Source organism: Pecten maximus, chromosome 19, assembly GCF_902652985.1.
Source record: "Pecten maximus chromosome 19, xPecMax1.1, whole genome shotgun sequence".
Classification (NCBI taxonomy): domain Eukaryota; kingdom Metazoa; phylum Mollusca; class Bivalvia; order Pectinida; family Pectinidae; genus Pecten; species Pecten maximus.
In genome coordinates this window covers 6,241,524-6,258,440 of record NC_047033.1, presented here as the reverse complement: position 1 = coordinate 6,258,440, position 16,917 = coordinate 6,241,524, and the positions used below count along the sequence as shown (strand labels likewise).

The 16,917-nt window shown below is 35.7% G+C and overlaps 1 protein-coding gene across 1 annotated transcript; it reads left to right on the top strand.

Moving 5' to 3' along the window:
* The first annotated feature begins 14,372 nt into the window (after window positions 1–14,372).
* On the top strand, window positions 14,373–16,586 carry LOC117317932 (macrophage mannose receptor 1-like). The gene is made up of 2 exons (XM_033872900.1): window positions 14,373–14,662; window positions 16,077–16,586. The coding sequence occupies exons 1-2, from the start codon at window positions 14,452–14,454 to the stop codon at window positions 16,286–16,288; spliced, it is 423 nt and encodes a 140-aa protein (XP_033728791.1). The 5' UTR covers window positions 14,373–14,451; the 3' UTR covers window positions 16,289–16,586.
* The last annotated feature ends 331 nt before the right edge of the window (window positions 16,587–16,917 follow it).

Here is a 16,917-nt window from a genome sequence, read left to right as displayed (position 1 = left end):
AAAGAACTCCCTTAGTGACCTTTATGTGGATTGTTATGAACACGTCTGATTGCAGATGCATATTAGAATTGGTAAGGGTTTGTGTTGTGACAGATCAACGAAAATACACAAATTCATAACAAAGGGCCGCAACTCTCAAAATCCACTACCGCCTCTCTCGTATCCTTACTTTGTTACATTGCACAACTAGTTCTTCGTTGATATTACTTTTGTGAAGTATATACTAATGTTGATTCTCTGGTTCGTAATAAGATAACAATACATTTGAGATATCATATAAACCCAAGGACATATAATTATTCACAAAACAAAACTAGGTTTGCTAAATAAGTCTTTTCATTCTCCTGACATAGAATCTCAAATCAACACTTTTCCCAGCGAGTCCGATGATTCAGAATCCTATTTATAGTACACATGGTATATATGGTTATCTTCACAAGCCACAATGAATTATATAATCTTCTTTAAACATTTGGTTGGGTTCAGAAATTTATACTGACAAAAAGCTGTTGTCGCTTCGTCACCATTTTGACTCAATTTAGGCCGAGTCTCCTTTTAAAAATTGGAGTGAAGAAATTCGTCCAATTACATAATACATAGGTCGGCAAATGTCCCCAACTTCCTGTGAAACGTAAATCTGAGTACGATCGAAAAACCGATCTCAAATATCAACATACCGCCCATTAGCGCCATTTGCTAGTGATTGAACAACCGTCCTTTAGAATACAATATGTATTGATCGAGGTGTTTATGAGAACCAGTGTGATATTGACCTAAATTCAACTGTCAGATTTCTTGTTAATCGTATTTTGTACCTTGTTTTTGTGTGTTTTATTTTGATGTTTTGTTTTTGTTTTATTTTATTTTAATTTTTTAAGCAACTTGTAAATAAGAGACATGTTGAACAGTATTGCTCGTTGTTGTAATTGAGCTAGAATGACATGTAGAAGTGAAATGTTTAAGTCCATTGTCTTGTTATTTCCGGCAGTTCTATGCTGTTCCAGTAGTTTGTTTTCTCTATTGAAGAGACGAATATGAAATGTTAAAAATTATCGACAATGCCATATAGTGTATGAGATATGTATCCTCTGAATAAATGAAATATTGACCTAAATCCTATTATCAGGTATGAACTCTATAAGTTTACATAGTAAATATTTACTTTGCTTATATTGACAAAATGATATAAATTTTATTTTTTGATGCAGTAGCCACAGGAACCCTTATCAAATGAATACACTTTTTCAAAGCAACCAGTCAATTTTAGTCAGACATATAACGATCGCCCTCATTTTAACGGAATTTGAGTTGCAAATACATCAAGGCAACAAATGATGTTTCTCCTCACAATGTCGTTAAGTGTGTGGTTCCACTGTTATTATCATCTCGGATTACAGTCAAATAAGGAATACGGAAGGTTTGAAATTATCGAATTCTGAAGCTGTTACACAAACCAACAGTGTCGTAGAGTGTGCGATAGAGTGCGCCGAATATTGTGAGTCGCTGACGTATCAAGTCATCCAACTGATTGTGTCTTCTCTATCTCTTTCTCTTCAGCAAGAATCAAACGGGATTGGGTGGTGAAGCTGATTGGCAGTCATATTGTATATGTAATGTTTTACGGAAAATGTCATATACATATATAAATATATATATATAACTTTACTTAACATGTACATGTTTGAAAAAGTTTTCATTTTGGATGAATTATTTGTTTAGTAAGAGATTATATTATTCTTGATCAACATAATTACACACAAGGCCGATGCCTTGTTGATCATACAAAGAGACCAAACTCATCTCCTGAAATAAAAATTACGGATCTTCATATCGCAAACACATGTACATTAATATCAAAATATGAGCACCAGAGGCTTCCTAACACTCACTCATTAACTTTTGCCCTCTCAATAAATCACCACTGAGTTGCATACGACTTTTCATTACATTTTTACCAGTGAAATATCGAACATTATTCATTCTATTAAAAGTGAAAAATATCTCTTTTTCTGACGACCAATCAGAACACTGCTTACAAACGACGTGCTGCACTGTGCTGTACTGTAATGCACTGTATTGTTATGTAATGCACTGTACTGTACTCTGTACTGTACTGTACTTTGCTGTACTGTTGTTATCTGCACTGTACTGTACTTTGCTGTACTGTTGTTATCTGCACTGTACTGTACTGTACTGTACTGTACTGAGCAATACTGTACTGTACCGTGTTGTACTGCTATGTACTGTTCTTTACTTTATTGTACCGTGTTGTACTGCAATGTGCTGTGCTGCACTATACCTGCTGTACTGTACTGTACTACAATGTGCTGTGCTGTACTATACCTGCTGTACTGTACTGTACTGTACTGTTCTGTGCTGTACTATACCTGCTGTACTGTACTGTACTGTACTGTACAGTACTGTACTATACCGTGCTGTACTGTACTGTACTGTACTATACCGTGCTGTACTGTACTATACCGTGCTGTACTGTACGATACCGTGCTGTACTGTGCTACACCACAATACACTACACTACACTACTATTCTGTATTGTACTGGGATACATTACATTACTGCTCTATACTGTATTGTACTGTACTACATTGCACTACGCCACTTTTATGTATTGTATTGTATTGTATTTTAACACATACCTGTTGTATCTTATTATAGTAATACAAGTAATTTCCATACCATGAAATACAATGGTCTGTATTGCACATTTGCAATACGGAATGTTGTATTTACCTTCTAGCCGGAACAATTTTTTTATGGAAATCCCCTTGTCATTGGACACGTAACATATCCGGGTATTGCATTGGTAAATATTTTTGGATAGTTTTTAAAGTTTGAGATTTAAAAAAAAAATGAAGCATACAAATATTTTTTAATTAAAATTCCGGAGTTATGGACGTTACTTAGGCTTTCTAAATAAACATTTAAGAAAGAGAAATAAAGTTGGCAGTAAATATAGAAGCAAGTTGTCGTCTGCTACGGAAGCCTGAGAGGGTTTGTTTACAATGGCATTTGCTGGCAATTTTGACATCTTGCATGATCTGCTGATGGATTCAGACATAAGTGATGAATCCAGTATTCATGAAGCTGGATGTATGTGTAATGAAATGGCAATATCCGGCAATGGAATGGGGCCCAATTCACATTCATCAACCATCGCACCGTGCGCTCCCCCTCCCTCTGACCCCATCCCTGAGGCTGAACCCCATGTTTCATCTTAAATAGACGACGCGGACGTGATTCCATCCTGTACGTATACTTCCGGTATCTCCGATTTGAGAAATTATATAATGAGTAAAAGAAATGAAAATACTGTTAAGAAAACTGAGGGATGTATTAAAAGATTTCAAGAGTGGATTCAGTCTCCTCCTAGGTATGACAGCAGGGACGTTCTTCAGATTCTGCTATTTGAACTAGATACATACATTGGTGGTTATTTGCTTTCTCTTCAGAAGAGTGATGGTTCTAATTATGAACCTGGCCCCGCTTGTACAAAAATACTTAAGTGTTGAGATTTCCTCAAATCTGAAGATTTCCTCAAATTACATGAGATTCATGAAAATGGCTTGCAAAACCCTTCCTTAACCTCAACTTACCTCAAATTTTGAGTTTTTCCTCAAATCCACTTGTTCAAAAGTAAAATATGCAGTTTTCCTCAAATAAATTTGAGATTTTCCTCAAATATTTGAGGTACATTGTAGCTACAGAGCAACCTCAAATATGGCTAATTTAGGTCGATTGAGACGCAGAAGAGGACAAGGAAGGAGAAATCGTGTGTTTTTACCCAGAGTGAGTCTCGGAAGAATGTCAAGTGAAAAAACTTTTAGTCGCTTCAGGTTTTCGCTAGATATGCCTACATTGGTATATACCACAAGTCTGATAGACACAGCTATTGCAAGACCAACAAGGAGGAATCAGTCCCTATCACAGCTGCAAGTGCTTCTTACCCTCCGATTTCTCGCTAATGGAGCTTTCTTTAAATTGATCGGCGATTAAGTTGGTATATCCGAAAGTTAAGTTTCCAGAACAGTATATTCTATGTGCTTAGCAATCGTAAGTTTGGCAAGAAGATACATAAGTATGCCATCCGGGGCCGAAGCATCAAGGATGAAGGCAGATTTCTCCAGGATAGCAGGTAAACTTTCATTCGCAATTTTGGTGACGACAACATCCGGCTAATATTTAATGTAAAAGTGAACCCGAAGCCCGGTTATCATTATGCGGCGTGCGATAAAAAGCAAGCAAAATCACATACTGTCACGTCCAAAACAATGCCACCAAGGTAATAAAATTCCTTTGAAACATTGGTTTACACAGAAACTATTTGACGTGCATTGCAATACACAATGAACTTACAATATTGGTGACGATGTCTCTGATCCGGGAGTGTATAAAAAATATTTTTTCAAAAAAAAAATTTGACAGTCAATTAAACCTTATTGAGAATAGATATTTTCTTACAAAACTGTAAAATTTAGAATAAAATAAATACAATAACAAAATGATTTCAAAAAATTTATATTTTCGTTAAACTTTGTCACATGACAGAACCAACCCTAAGTTATGAAAATTCAAAAGTAATGATAGGTCGCTGAACAAAAATTTGATACCCACGAACAAACAAGTATTCAAATCATTTTTTATTGTGATCCCCCCTCCCCCCCCCCTACACTGTAATGTGTGGTTCGAAGCGCGATTGTACAGCAATATGGTGTACATGAGACAACAATATCCCGTTAAGTTGTATTTATCACATACCTATGTAATCTAACAATAGTGATACAACAAATTTCGGTGATTGTTTTCTGTCGGTTTGTATCACACATGTGTGATACAAGATGTTGTATCACCATACTAGCCGGAACTACTTTTAAGAGGAATTCCCTTTTCCATGAAACTAAAAATAGACAGTTCATTGGAAGAAATAAAGTGAAGCTGTATCTTACAACATTGATTACAAATTATGAAAACATTTTTTTTAAATAAATGCATTTAATTACAAGTAAAAATCAATTACTTGAATATTTTAAATGTACGTTTATTTCTCTTGAGTAAATATTGTCCTCCGACATTTCTGTCGCCTGCTAGTCTGTTTGATAGCTCATAGTCTATCATCATAACATGGAACTTTCGGACGTTAACTTTGAAATTCTTCATGATATTATATTTGATGAAGTGGTAACGAGCAATTTAATGAAAGATCAACGAAAACTCGTGGAGGCAATTCAACTCACCAGAGGTCATTTAATCCAAAACTTTTTGTAAATCCCGAGAATTCATCCAGATGTCCAATCAAATCATTTAAACTTTACGCGAAACACAGGCCACACGAAATGAACACTGCAGAATCTCCCTTTTATCTTGCTGTCAATCACAACGAAAACGGTAAACGTTGGTTTAAAAATCAGTCAGTGGGGAAAAACAAGCTTTCTGATATGATGAAAACCATGGCAAACAATGCCGGTCCTCTTGGGAAAAAGACCAACCAATCCCTCCGAAAAACTCTGTGCACAAAACTTTTGCATTCTGGCGTAGCACCGACAACAATCATCACTCATGGTCATAAAAATGTCAACAGTGTGAATAATTATACAGTGGCAACCATGCAGCAGCAACGATAAATGTGCGAACTTCTACAAAATGTCCCCGAAACATCTTTGTCAACAAAGTCTGTCCGATCGACAATTTCTCGTAGTGAAGTGGCAAAGAGAAATTCCAGAAATGAAAACGTGGTCGAACCAGTGAAAAATCCAATGCCAAGGTCATTTGGAGATTGTCAAAATCTTGCCACGGGAATGTTATCTGGGGCAAATATTACTGGCGGCACATTTAACATTTCCTTTCAAATATCTTCCCAATCTTCCTCTCAAGTTATATCTCCTCCTAGGAAATATCGTAGAATCCTACCAATCACTGACTCTGACGATGACTCGCTGTGACATGTCGCTTGTTTATGTGATTGAATTGCACGCGCTGTGACGTAGTCGCTCAACGACAGCACATTAGCTACATAATGTATATGTCTAGGTATGGAGAATGTGTTTGATGCCATCGATATATAGGTTTAATTTGATTTTTTTTTTACTATATCCATGCTTAACTAATGCTAAATCAAATTAAATTAAACAGTATTTGTAAATTTTGCTGCTTGAAGTAAACGATGTTGTATTTTAAATCATAATTAAAAAATGCCGAACACTTTCACTGACAGTTGGGAGAATTTATTAACATATAAACGTTATCTGATTGCAAATAAATGATTTTGCATCAATTAGTGTTGTGATTTTCCTTTACATTATCAGTTTGAAAACAGAAAGGAGGTAATCAGTACAAAAATATTGATAAGTGTAAACTGGCTAGATCTGTCAACTAGGCCTACACTTTTACTCAGTTGGCGAACTTATGATGACGAGATGACGATTTTTTTTCTTCATCGAAAACGAAAATAATACATAATGATGTGACGTCACTTGAAACCGCAAATGGATTTCATAATTAAGGAAAGTTGTAATTAATAAAGGTATGTGATAAAAGCAAAACCACCCATATGTGTTGATCTGTCGAGTCGGATCGCCCTCGTTTCTTGCGCGGAGGAAAAATATCACTCGTGTGCTCCGCACACTCGTGATATTTTCCTCCGCGCAAGAAACTCGGGCGATCCGACTCGACAGATCAACACATATGGGTGGTTTTGCTTATGTATCAGAGTCACAGGGAGATTGAGTGACCGTCCAAGGAGCTGACACCCACGCATTACGTCGTGACGTCAGGATAGAGGCATACGTCTCTCGCACCTCCGTAACCGATTTCAGATGGCGACATCAAGTTTCATTTAAGGCCATGACGACTCTATATGGGTCTGCCACTTACTCCGAGGCTACGCCAACCTCGAATGCAGTGACTTCTTGCACATTCCCCTAGTCGCTTTGGTTTGGCCCATTGAAGACGCGTGTTGACGAGTCTCGCTTTACAGCGTTTGCGATCCGGCAGGGATATATCAAGGCGTGAAAACACCTCTCGTGGTTATCCATGGTAATCTTACAGCAGTTAGATATCGGGACCAGGTCTTGAGACCACACATCTATCCTCTTATCCATCAACGTAACCTTACATTGCAGCAGGACAACGCGAAGTCCCAAGTTGCTACGGGTTTGTAGTGACTTTCTGACTCAATACGATGTCCAGTTCTGATTGATCACCATACAGTCCAAATGTGTCCCCAATCGCGCATTTGTGGGACGAGCTAGACAGGGGTTAGGAAGCGCGTCAACGTCCCATATAACGTCGCTCAACTCAGGAGTGCAATAATATCCCTCAAAGGGCAATAAACAAATTGATGGGGACAACGTTATTGAGAGTAAGAGCAGCGACTGGTGTCAATGATGTGCACACAAGCTACTGATTTGAATCAGGAAACGGCGTAGGGTACCCTTGTTTTGTGACAGGACAACATAAGTCATCAAAATGTATTCGGTTATGATGAAATAATCGAAAAATCCCTTACCATTAACATCAAAGAATCATAGTACAGGCCATACTGTTTCAGTATGGAACAAGTTGTTTTTTTTAATATTAAATTTAAATTTTTTATGAGAAATAAGCAGACGATTATTTGTTTTTTAGTATTATTTATTAGGCCATAAACTCTTTCAAAACAAATGTTTTAGGAAAAAAGGTTAATGCATGATTCTTTAACCCTTTGATTTTACAAGTCGATAACCATTGACGTGTTGCTTTAATTTGTTATTTCCTTTTTGCCATTCAGGCTATAAAATGTTAAAATAAACCTTGTATGGTTGGGTCTTTGAAATAAGATAGTCCCGATAAATATGATGACGATGAAGGCAATTGTTTGAATTTATTTCAGCGTCGCAGGTCGGCACCGCTGCGATTACAGATAACACGTGGCTTCCATAGGACTAAAGGCGTGCAGGTATTTGAACATTATTTCAAAACCTTAACAAAATTTAAAAAAATATGCACAATTAACAAATGATACAAAACAGTGTTATTACAGTTTCGGACTTTATTTTGAACTGTACAACAACTTGTAACTTGGTAACATAGATTAACCAATGGAACACAGATTAATTTAGCTTATCAATTGCTACATGTATAAGGTCGTCAGTTTTAGTACATCTTTATTACAAGTATAAAGAGGTTTTGTCATACGAGCTAGCATCCTTCGGCACCATATATCGTGACCTTTACATATTTCTGTGATAATAAATGTAGTATTTAAAGCACGCAAAACAGAATCAGAATTTAATATAGATGGTGTGATAGCGGACTTCCACTTTATGTCGGTATTAAATGCTCTGTTGTACATACAATAACGAAACACAATACTATCATATTACAGAACAAACAAGTTATTAAATTGATGCAAACGACTAAGAGGATATCAATAATAAGAGACAAAACAAACTTTATAGTCAATCCTTTTTTACCCTATCAGTTAACGTTGTTTACTAGATCAAATATTTTACAGCAGGGCGGTGAATTATCTGGCTTATCCAGAATTACTAATGAAGTTTATTACAGGACATGAAGACATTTACGATAATGAGTTAAGCTCTGTTGGTAAAATTACAATATTTTGGCATGAAACAACATTTATAGATATACCTTCACCCATAATATGAAATGTTATCCATTTATTGGTTAAAGTGGAAAATAATTTCAAATTATACAGTTTAATCATTTTAGTGGGTTAATGATATGGATAATACATTGATATCGGGACCATATGTAAATCCCAGTAGTAAATAGGTCATGTAAAAGAGGCTAGACTTACCATAACAGTAAGATGTAAATGGATACCGTAAGGAAAAAGTGGAGAGAGGACTTGGTCAGGTGTTGAGGCTAATATATATAATGGTTGACAATCATTGATAGAAGTGTGATGTCTGTTAAGAAGTTGATGTTGGTAACAAGCCCAGGAGTGAATACGTCTCTAACAAACCACACGTATATGCATGAATCCACTTAAATGTATCGGGTATAGAGGTCAAAGATCTATGAAAGGCATAATAACTAAGGGAAACAAAATGATTATTTCCGAATGTTACTAAAGATTATATGATAAATAGTTGTGTTTGAAATATCGCAAATTTTGGAAACATCTAAAATTATAACGACTCATTTCTTTCCTGTTTTATCTATTATAACTTTGATGTGTCCTATCAAGTACCCATTATATCTCCCTTTAATATACTGTTTTAATCCGAGTTAATTATTTTTGGATTTTTTTTTTTTGGGGGGGGGGGGTTGTATTGTTAAATACCCTATCAACATCTAATGTCATTTAAGGACGGTCGCCCTTTGTGTCAGAAGCTTAAGTATGGTAAATGTGTGTGTGCTTTTGGGACTGTGGTATGGTTGTGTTTGTACTTTCGTGTAGCGCGTAACTGATGAAGACTACTACTTCCTCACTGAAACATACTTCCGAAGACACCAAATAGGACACCTATATCTGTTACATCATGCTGACAACATTAAACCAGCCGCCCAACTCTAAAAACTTCCGAGCTCTAACAAGAATAGAAACTACCATTTCTACTGGCTTTGGTATATCACTGACAGTGGAAAGGACATCACGCCTTACTCACTGGAGTACACGCTCAACTAAAGGACAAAAGTAAGGCATTTCAATACGCCTGGTAAATTACAGCGACTTTGATATCCGAAACTTTCTCGAATCGAAGAATATATCGGTTACACAAGATGTGATATGACATGGAGCCCTTCTCCACTTACTGAAACAACACGTTTGTTCAAGACGAAGCATGTTCTGCTGATGACATGCATTTGATCTGCTGAAATAGCTGTTATGAAATGTCTTGACACGACTTGAGCGCTTCAAAAACTAAATGAAGTACATCGGACTGAGACAGTATTGCCACAATGCCGACACTCCAACTAAACCCCATGACTGTTGATATTTTGATGAAGACAATCACGTTAGACTTGTTGGCAGCAATAGATGTAGAGGTCATGTAGTGAATAAACACAAAATCAAAACGACTGGGACAACAAAACCAAATAAAACGACGAATGTTTGTGAAATAAGAGAGACGTCCACCATACCATGTTTCTGTTGGCGCCAAAAGTAAGTTTGTAGTTTTTATACATATAATGACAACTAAGAGTAAAGAAATGCCAACTTACACGTATTTAACTGTAGCTATCGTTGATCTCTTATCTCAGCATTAAAGTGATATGGACAGAGAAACATAAAAACAAATGCAGATAACCATGTAAAATGAATTAACCTAGCCCATCCACAAACATAGCTTAGGATTTCGAAATGAGACAAAACGAAAAAGCATGTTTGGGCAGAAAGACAGGACAATATTAGAGCAACTAAAAAATTGGTTATACTCCTGTAATTCGACAAATAAATAAAACGGTCAATTTAAGGCTCCACTGGGAGCTGCCCAACTCATAGTGGCTACTATACATCCAGACCCGTGACTGGTCGTATCGCATTGTAACGGAGATCATAAATAATGCCTCACAAGCTGCCGCCATGACGGATCTCGTATGGGCAGGGTAAATGCACTAGAAAGATAACTGCACATAAAGGGTAATATAAGTAAGCTGTGTTCCCCATTATAAGTACATTGATTTTAATGAAGGATTGAGAAAAAGACACACACAGCATTGGCATATTTCAATAAATATCAAGGCTCAGATACAGCTACAGTCAAAGATGAATTAAACTTATTTATATCGCCGTTCCGGTCAGTAATGTTAAAGACTCCAAGTGACGGAGACGTCTGCGTAAGTGGAAGAGCTAGCATGTCAGAAGTTTATGACGTTGCAAATTATGTTTCCATGCTGCTCTCCGTGTATAAAATGTATCTAGCTTAATTGCCCAGCAGACTACCAACTTTCATTGATGGTAGTATGATCACATCCTTCCATGTATGTTTTAATCATATCGTAGAAAATCAGGTGATGCTGGGTGTCAATACATTTATAAGTAACGTGTTTCATCAAATACTGTCCAGCTAATTTCAAGTTACCCAAGTAAGTCCTTTTATCAAAAACAGAAAAATATGAAATCAGTTAGATATCAAAATCTATAGTTATATGTTTCTTTCTGTCCTATATGTTAACCAACTGTTCATTTCCTGAAAGTCATGTCGGGTACCAAAAATGATTTCCTATCAGAGTGGACTCACTCTGCATATCGTAGGTGATGAAGGAGAAGGAGCTTACTTGTTCGTATTCTCCCTGTATATTTTTAATGGGGTCTCCTTGCAAATATATTTTTTTTCGTAATTTTCATTCGTTTTCCTGATTTCTAGTTAGAATTACAGTTTTGCTTTAGTGTCGATATTTTCTGTCGCTATTGGCCTCCTTAAAACCAGTTTGGTTTGAATGTCAAACTTCACACTTCTTTTAATGTCATTTCAGTTAAGGATAAGTAATGCTAGATATGGTTATATAGGCAAATTTATGTGTGCGTCCATCAACTACCTAGCTTACTGTGTCCACGTTGACCATAAATGTTTGCCATAAAAAAACCTGCAGCGTACGTGTTGATGATATGAAGCAAGATTGCGGAAGAAATTCTTCCTATCATTGATAGAAAATTGAAAATATGCAATCTTTATACAAAATATCATCCAGTGACAGAACGGTAAATCACATCAGTCAATGACCCCTATTGTGGATGATTTTACGGTGATTCCTTCGATATGGAAACTGGCACATGGTACCTGCACACTTGTCCTCAATCAACCTTTCACAATCTACGACGATTGGTATGATTTTCCTTGAATAGGAACATCAACAACTGCCGGTATATTACGGAAGTGTGTGCTGACCTTTAAAAGTTCATCACGTGTTTGTAATTGAAATTATTTCTACGAGTATGTGCCCTTGTAACAAAACCTTGAAAGATTTAATCAAAAATAAAATAATAAAGAAATGGGATTCAAAACGAGATAATATGTTATCATCGTTGACAATCAGCTTTCACATACACTTTGTATATGCTCTACACACATTATATAAGCACACCCTTTTACACACAAGAAAAGGTCGTTTTTACCTGTATAAATGACCCTCTTTACTCCTGACATTTGCATGTATAAATAAAGATCGCCTTATACTTTTAACTGCGTGATTATAAAAAAAGTATCGATAATTTTGATGACACCTAAAATGCATAAAATTTAATAAAAGATGAAATTATATTACCAAGGCATAACGTAGAATGGAATTTATATCTTACTCTCGCCATTTACGTATTAACTATGATTGCATCGTTCCCTGTTCCCATTGTCACGATTTCCGTTACAGATGTTGATCACTTACGGAGAAAATTACAACGCAGGGTTTTGAGAGGTGGAGGTTGATGAAAAATTTGTTTTATGGTCGAGAAGATAATCTCATTCGGAAATAATATACCTTTCCATTAAATATGATGGTAGACATGTTCGATGCTTGTTTATTTGCCTTTAATGAATGTCGTCGATGAAGCATAGGACGCTTGCTCTTTTGGAACACGTGTTGTTATCCTCCTTGTACTTTTTGAAGTACATTATTGTATCTACATGCAAATCTTTCGTTAATATTTTGGCCTCGTTTTATAGATTCTATGTTGAATTATGCGCCCTCTAACGTCATGTTGCACGGTAACATTCCGAACGCTATGCCCGAACATTGGGTACATGACCCCGAGGCGAAAGAACGGTTAGCAGTAGTAATGCGGCAATCGACAAAGTAAGAATTTCAGACTGGTTTCATATCAGATAATTGCTAGATTATATAATAGTACAGTGAAGTAGTTTACAGCTATGTGATTGGTATAAGCCTTTGATGACGAAATATTATAATAAATATTATTTTCAAGAAGCCTAAAAAGGTAAAAAGTAGTTTGATATTGAGTATTCATATCTTAGTGAAATCGCTACCAGCCTGTGTTATTGTAAGATAGTGATACTTATGAATACTGAATTATAATCCCGAAACATCTTCATTCTGGTATGAACATACCCACATAACTAAGTAGCTCTCCGTATGACAAATTAAATAGTTACAAAGGAAAACAAATTTTAGATACTTATTTTAGAAAGTTCACACGTTAAACATCAAAATGCTAAGGGCTTAATCAACGATAAATTAACAAAGAAAGCCATTTTTTGCCCCATTCAAAGTTCATGACGTCACTTCATTGTCCATTTTATGACGTCATAATCGATTTCTGATTGGCACAGCCAATGCAAAACGCTTCAGTGTGTATTACACAAGTGACACATGACATCATAAACCACTTCGTGATCTCGACTTCCTGGGAAAGGCATACTTGAGTAAGGATCGAAATGTTTGACGCAAATATAAATATACGACCCATTAGCCCGATTGAGCAAACAGTGGCTCTGATTGTCACACAACGATATAATTCGATAAAAAACAAAGCAGATTTTTGTGTAAAAAAATAAAATATTGTCCTGAATCATATTGCTATACTGTATGTATTCATAGTTTATGTTGACACTGTTAAGAAAGAAGGAGTTATTTCAATTTGGCTTGATATTGTAAAGTAAAATCCACAACTAACCGCACCATAGGAATACAAAATCTAGATTGTGCTCATTTGATCATAGACGAATAATCTGAGGTTGGTCGAAGAAATATCTTCCTTTGATTATTTTGGCATTTAGGTATGTTTCTCTCATTCATCTTATGTTTGTGCTTTTTATGCTGTTGCTGTGATTTTAATATCTCGGATTTAACTGAGATGATGGACATGGAAGGTTTCAGAACAGCAAACCTTTCAGGTGTTTTACAAACCAACAGTGTGGTAGAGTGTGCGATAGAATGCGCCAATTACTTATCCTGTGAGTCGCTGTCGTATCACAGTACTAAAGGGTTGTGTCTTCTCCATTCCTTCCTCTTCAACGTGACTACAACAGAAGTGATTGGTGAAGAAGATTGGAAGTCATACCAATATCATAGAGGTAACGAAGTATATACCTGTAGTTTCTGGTTTAAAACCTACACTGATAGAGAAAAATCCTGTCATGACGAGTAGGCTCTGCATTTGATAATTCTTGTTGGTAAATGGTATTTTAGCTATGCATCAAATATATAAGGATGTGCTCTGTTTGTATAAAGGTTAAAATATAACAGACACCGAGATTGAAAGTGAAACAATGTCATTTATTTAAGATATAAATGACAACATAAAGTTCCTCTTTACTTTTTTGTACTAACTTGTACAAAGATATCTGTTACATCAGATGAAAACCAATATTTAGAACCCCTTTATACAAAGATGGGGAACAAATTGCTTGAACAACTAAACAAGTTACATCATTTTAAAGCATATACATTACTAATACAACTTGCATCTATTATAAATAGAAAAGACGAAGTAAGGAGGAAGGGGTGGGTGGTGGCTTAGATTCTGGACTGATGAATTTTATGTCCATTCTCATGTACTTCACAGAGAGCTGTTCAACGCAAAGTGGCTACGAATACGAACAATCCCTTCATTGGTGTTATCGTTTGGTAGAAGGGAACAAGTTGAATGCAGCACAAGCTGCAGATTTTTGCCGCCTTGATGGAGCTCGTATGATCAGAATAGATTCACTGGAAAGACATCACCACCTAACTGATCTTTTATGTAAGTTTTATGGTGAGTTTGATAGCACGACTCGTTCAACACACAAGCAATCTATGTAGTACATGTATAATGAATAAAAACAACGTGGGTAATTATTATAGTGTTATCACGCTGAAATAACAAACTTGAGACACTGTTTGACCATGGCATATACTTGATATAATGTTATATAATGTTGAAACCCATTATTATTGTTAATTGTAAAAGTTGAAATAGCCACCAAAAATATTAGCGATATCATTCATTAGAATAAACACCTGCTGATTCATATAAGATAGATAACTATGCATAACTAGTATCATATTGGACATCAGGAATGACGATTCAAAACGGCTGGTCAGTTATTTGTATTTCTAGCTCGCTTAAACTGATAGGAAACAATATAGTAAACAAGATACTTTTATATGATATACTCGAGGAATGGATTAGAATGTGAGATAGCTTCGAGTAAGAGTAAGACTTGCGTTAACGATTTTCAGCAAGTTTTGCAAGCAAAACGAAATAATAAGTCAATAAGGTGTTGGCTGTTATTATGAAGTGAAACCGAATATATTTAACCATATAAATTATATAAAACCCATATAAGATGTTGGAAGCATTGATATTGAGAATTAGCAATATTGGGAACCATATAAATGGTATGAAACATTTGTAAGTTGTTGGAAGCATCGATATTGAATGTAATCAATATTGGGAACCATATAAATTATATAAAAACAATTTGCAGTTTGTTTTTAAATGAAATATTGATACTGATTGCATGCAATACAATAGTGATAGTGTCTTTGATATGGATTTGGTCTTTGGTTTTTTTTTTTGTTTACTGTTTTCAAGCTGTTGTTTTTTATTTGTATTTTGGAATGTTCTCAATATAGCTTCCAGGTTGTTGTTGTTTTGTTTTTTTTGTTTTTTTGTTTTTCGATTACATCATCTTTTCCACTGTCATCTATTAACCATTAAACAACATATGTCAACAATAGGCAAGCTGCGTTGGGCTGAAACAGCTCTCTTTTATCTCAGCACTGTACTTATTCCGCTGGCGTTCCTTCGTAGATTAATATCGTATGTTGAAGTATGAATTTGCCTTGAATTCGATTACACTTTATCTACAGTAAATTCATTGTATTACTACATTGCTGCTTCATCCAGTGGCACTGCGTCCGTCTGGACCGTAAATGTAGTTATGTTCTTATTTCAATGTACATTTCATTTTCTCGTTGCTCTGCTTATGTCTGGATCGTAGATCTAGTAAGGTCCCAATTTTAATGACCGTGTCAGTGTCCCAAGATATTGCTTCCGTCTGGAATAAAAATATAGTACTGTCCTAATTTCAATGTACATTTCAGTTTCCCGTGGCACTGCATCCTTCTGGATTGTTAATGTAGTAGATCTATTATTTTAATTTATATTTCAGTTTCCCGTAACATAGATTCGGCCTGGATTGGAGGTCATTCCGCCAAAGACGATAACACATTTGTTTATGAGGACGGTACACCTTTGTCGTATTTCAACTGGCTGACAGGTTCCCCATGTTATGAGAAGTATATCAGGATTAGGGTCGTGGGAAATTTCTTATGGGAAAATGGATTCGGCACACAACCTCGTGACTTTTTATGTGAACGTTGACAACTTATACGTTGTGTACCATAGTTCGTTTGACCCAAATATCTACCGAGAGCAGTGTTAACGTCGGACGCAAATACAATGTACCTGGATGTGGATCTAAAATACAATACAAATTTTACACCATAATGAAGACGTAGGAATTTGTCAGATTTTCTACCTAGGGTGCATTCTTTTCTGCGTCTAGTTGTATTTTCATCACTTTTCATTACCGCCCATCATCAACTGAACTTTTTTTCATTTTTCAGTCGTTACTTACACCATTTATCATTCTTAATTAATGCTTTAATGACACTGTTATTATTGTGATGCAGTTGATTAATATTTGTTGTATTAAACAAGTTTTACAACAAAAGTAGACTTAAATATTTTTTATTTTATTTTATTTTTTTCAAATGTTTTGTTAACAGCATCCTCAACCGTGAAACTATTGATATATTGACAGTGTATGCCTTCTGCGTATTCATTCAGAAGTTTTCAGCAAATCAATATCAGGGAATGCTAAACACCCGATGGAATTTTGATAATGAAATAGACAGAAGCAACGGTCAATGAAAAGCACATATCCATTTTTTTTAATTTAATTTTATTTCTTATCCGTAATCTTTATCCTTCACAATCACACTTTGGAA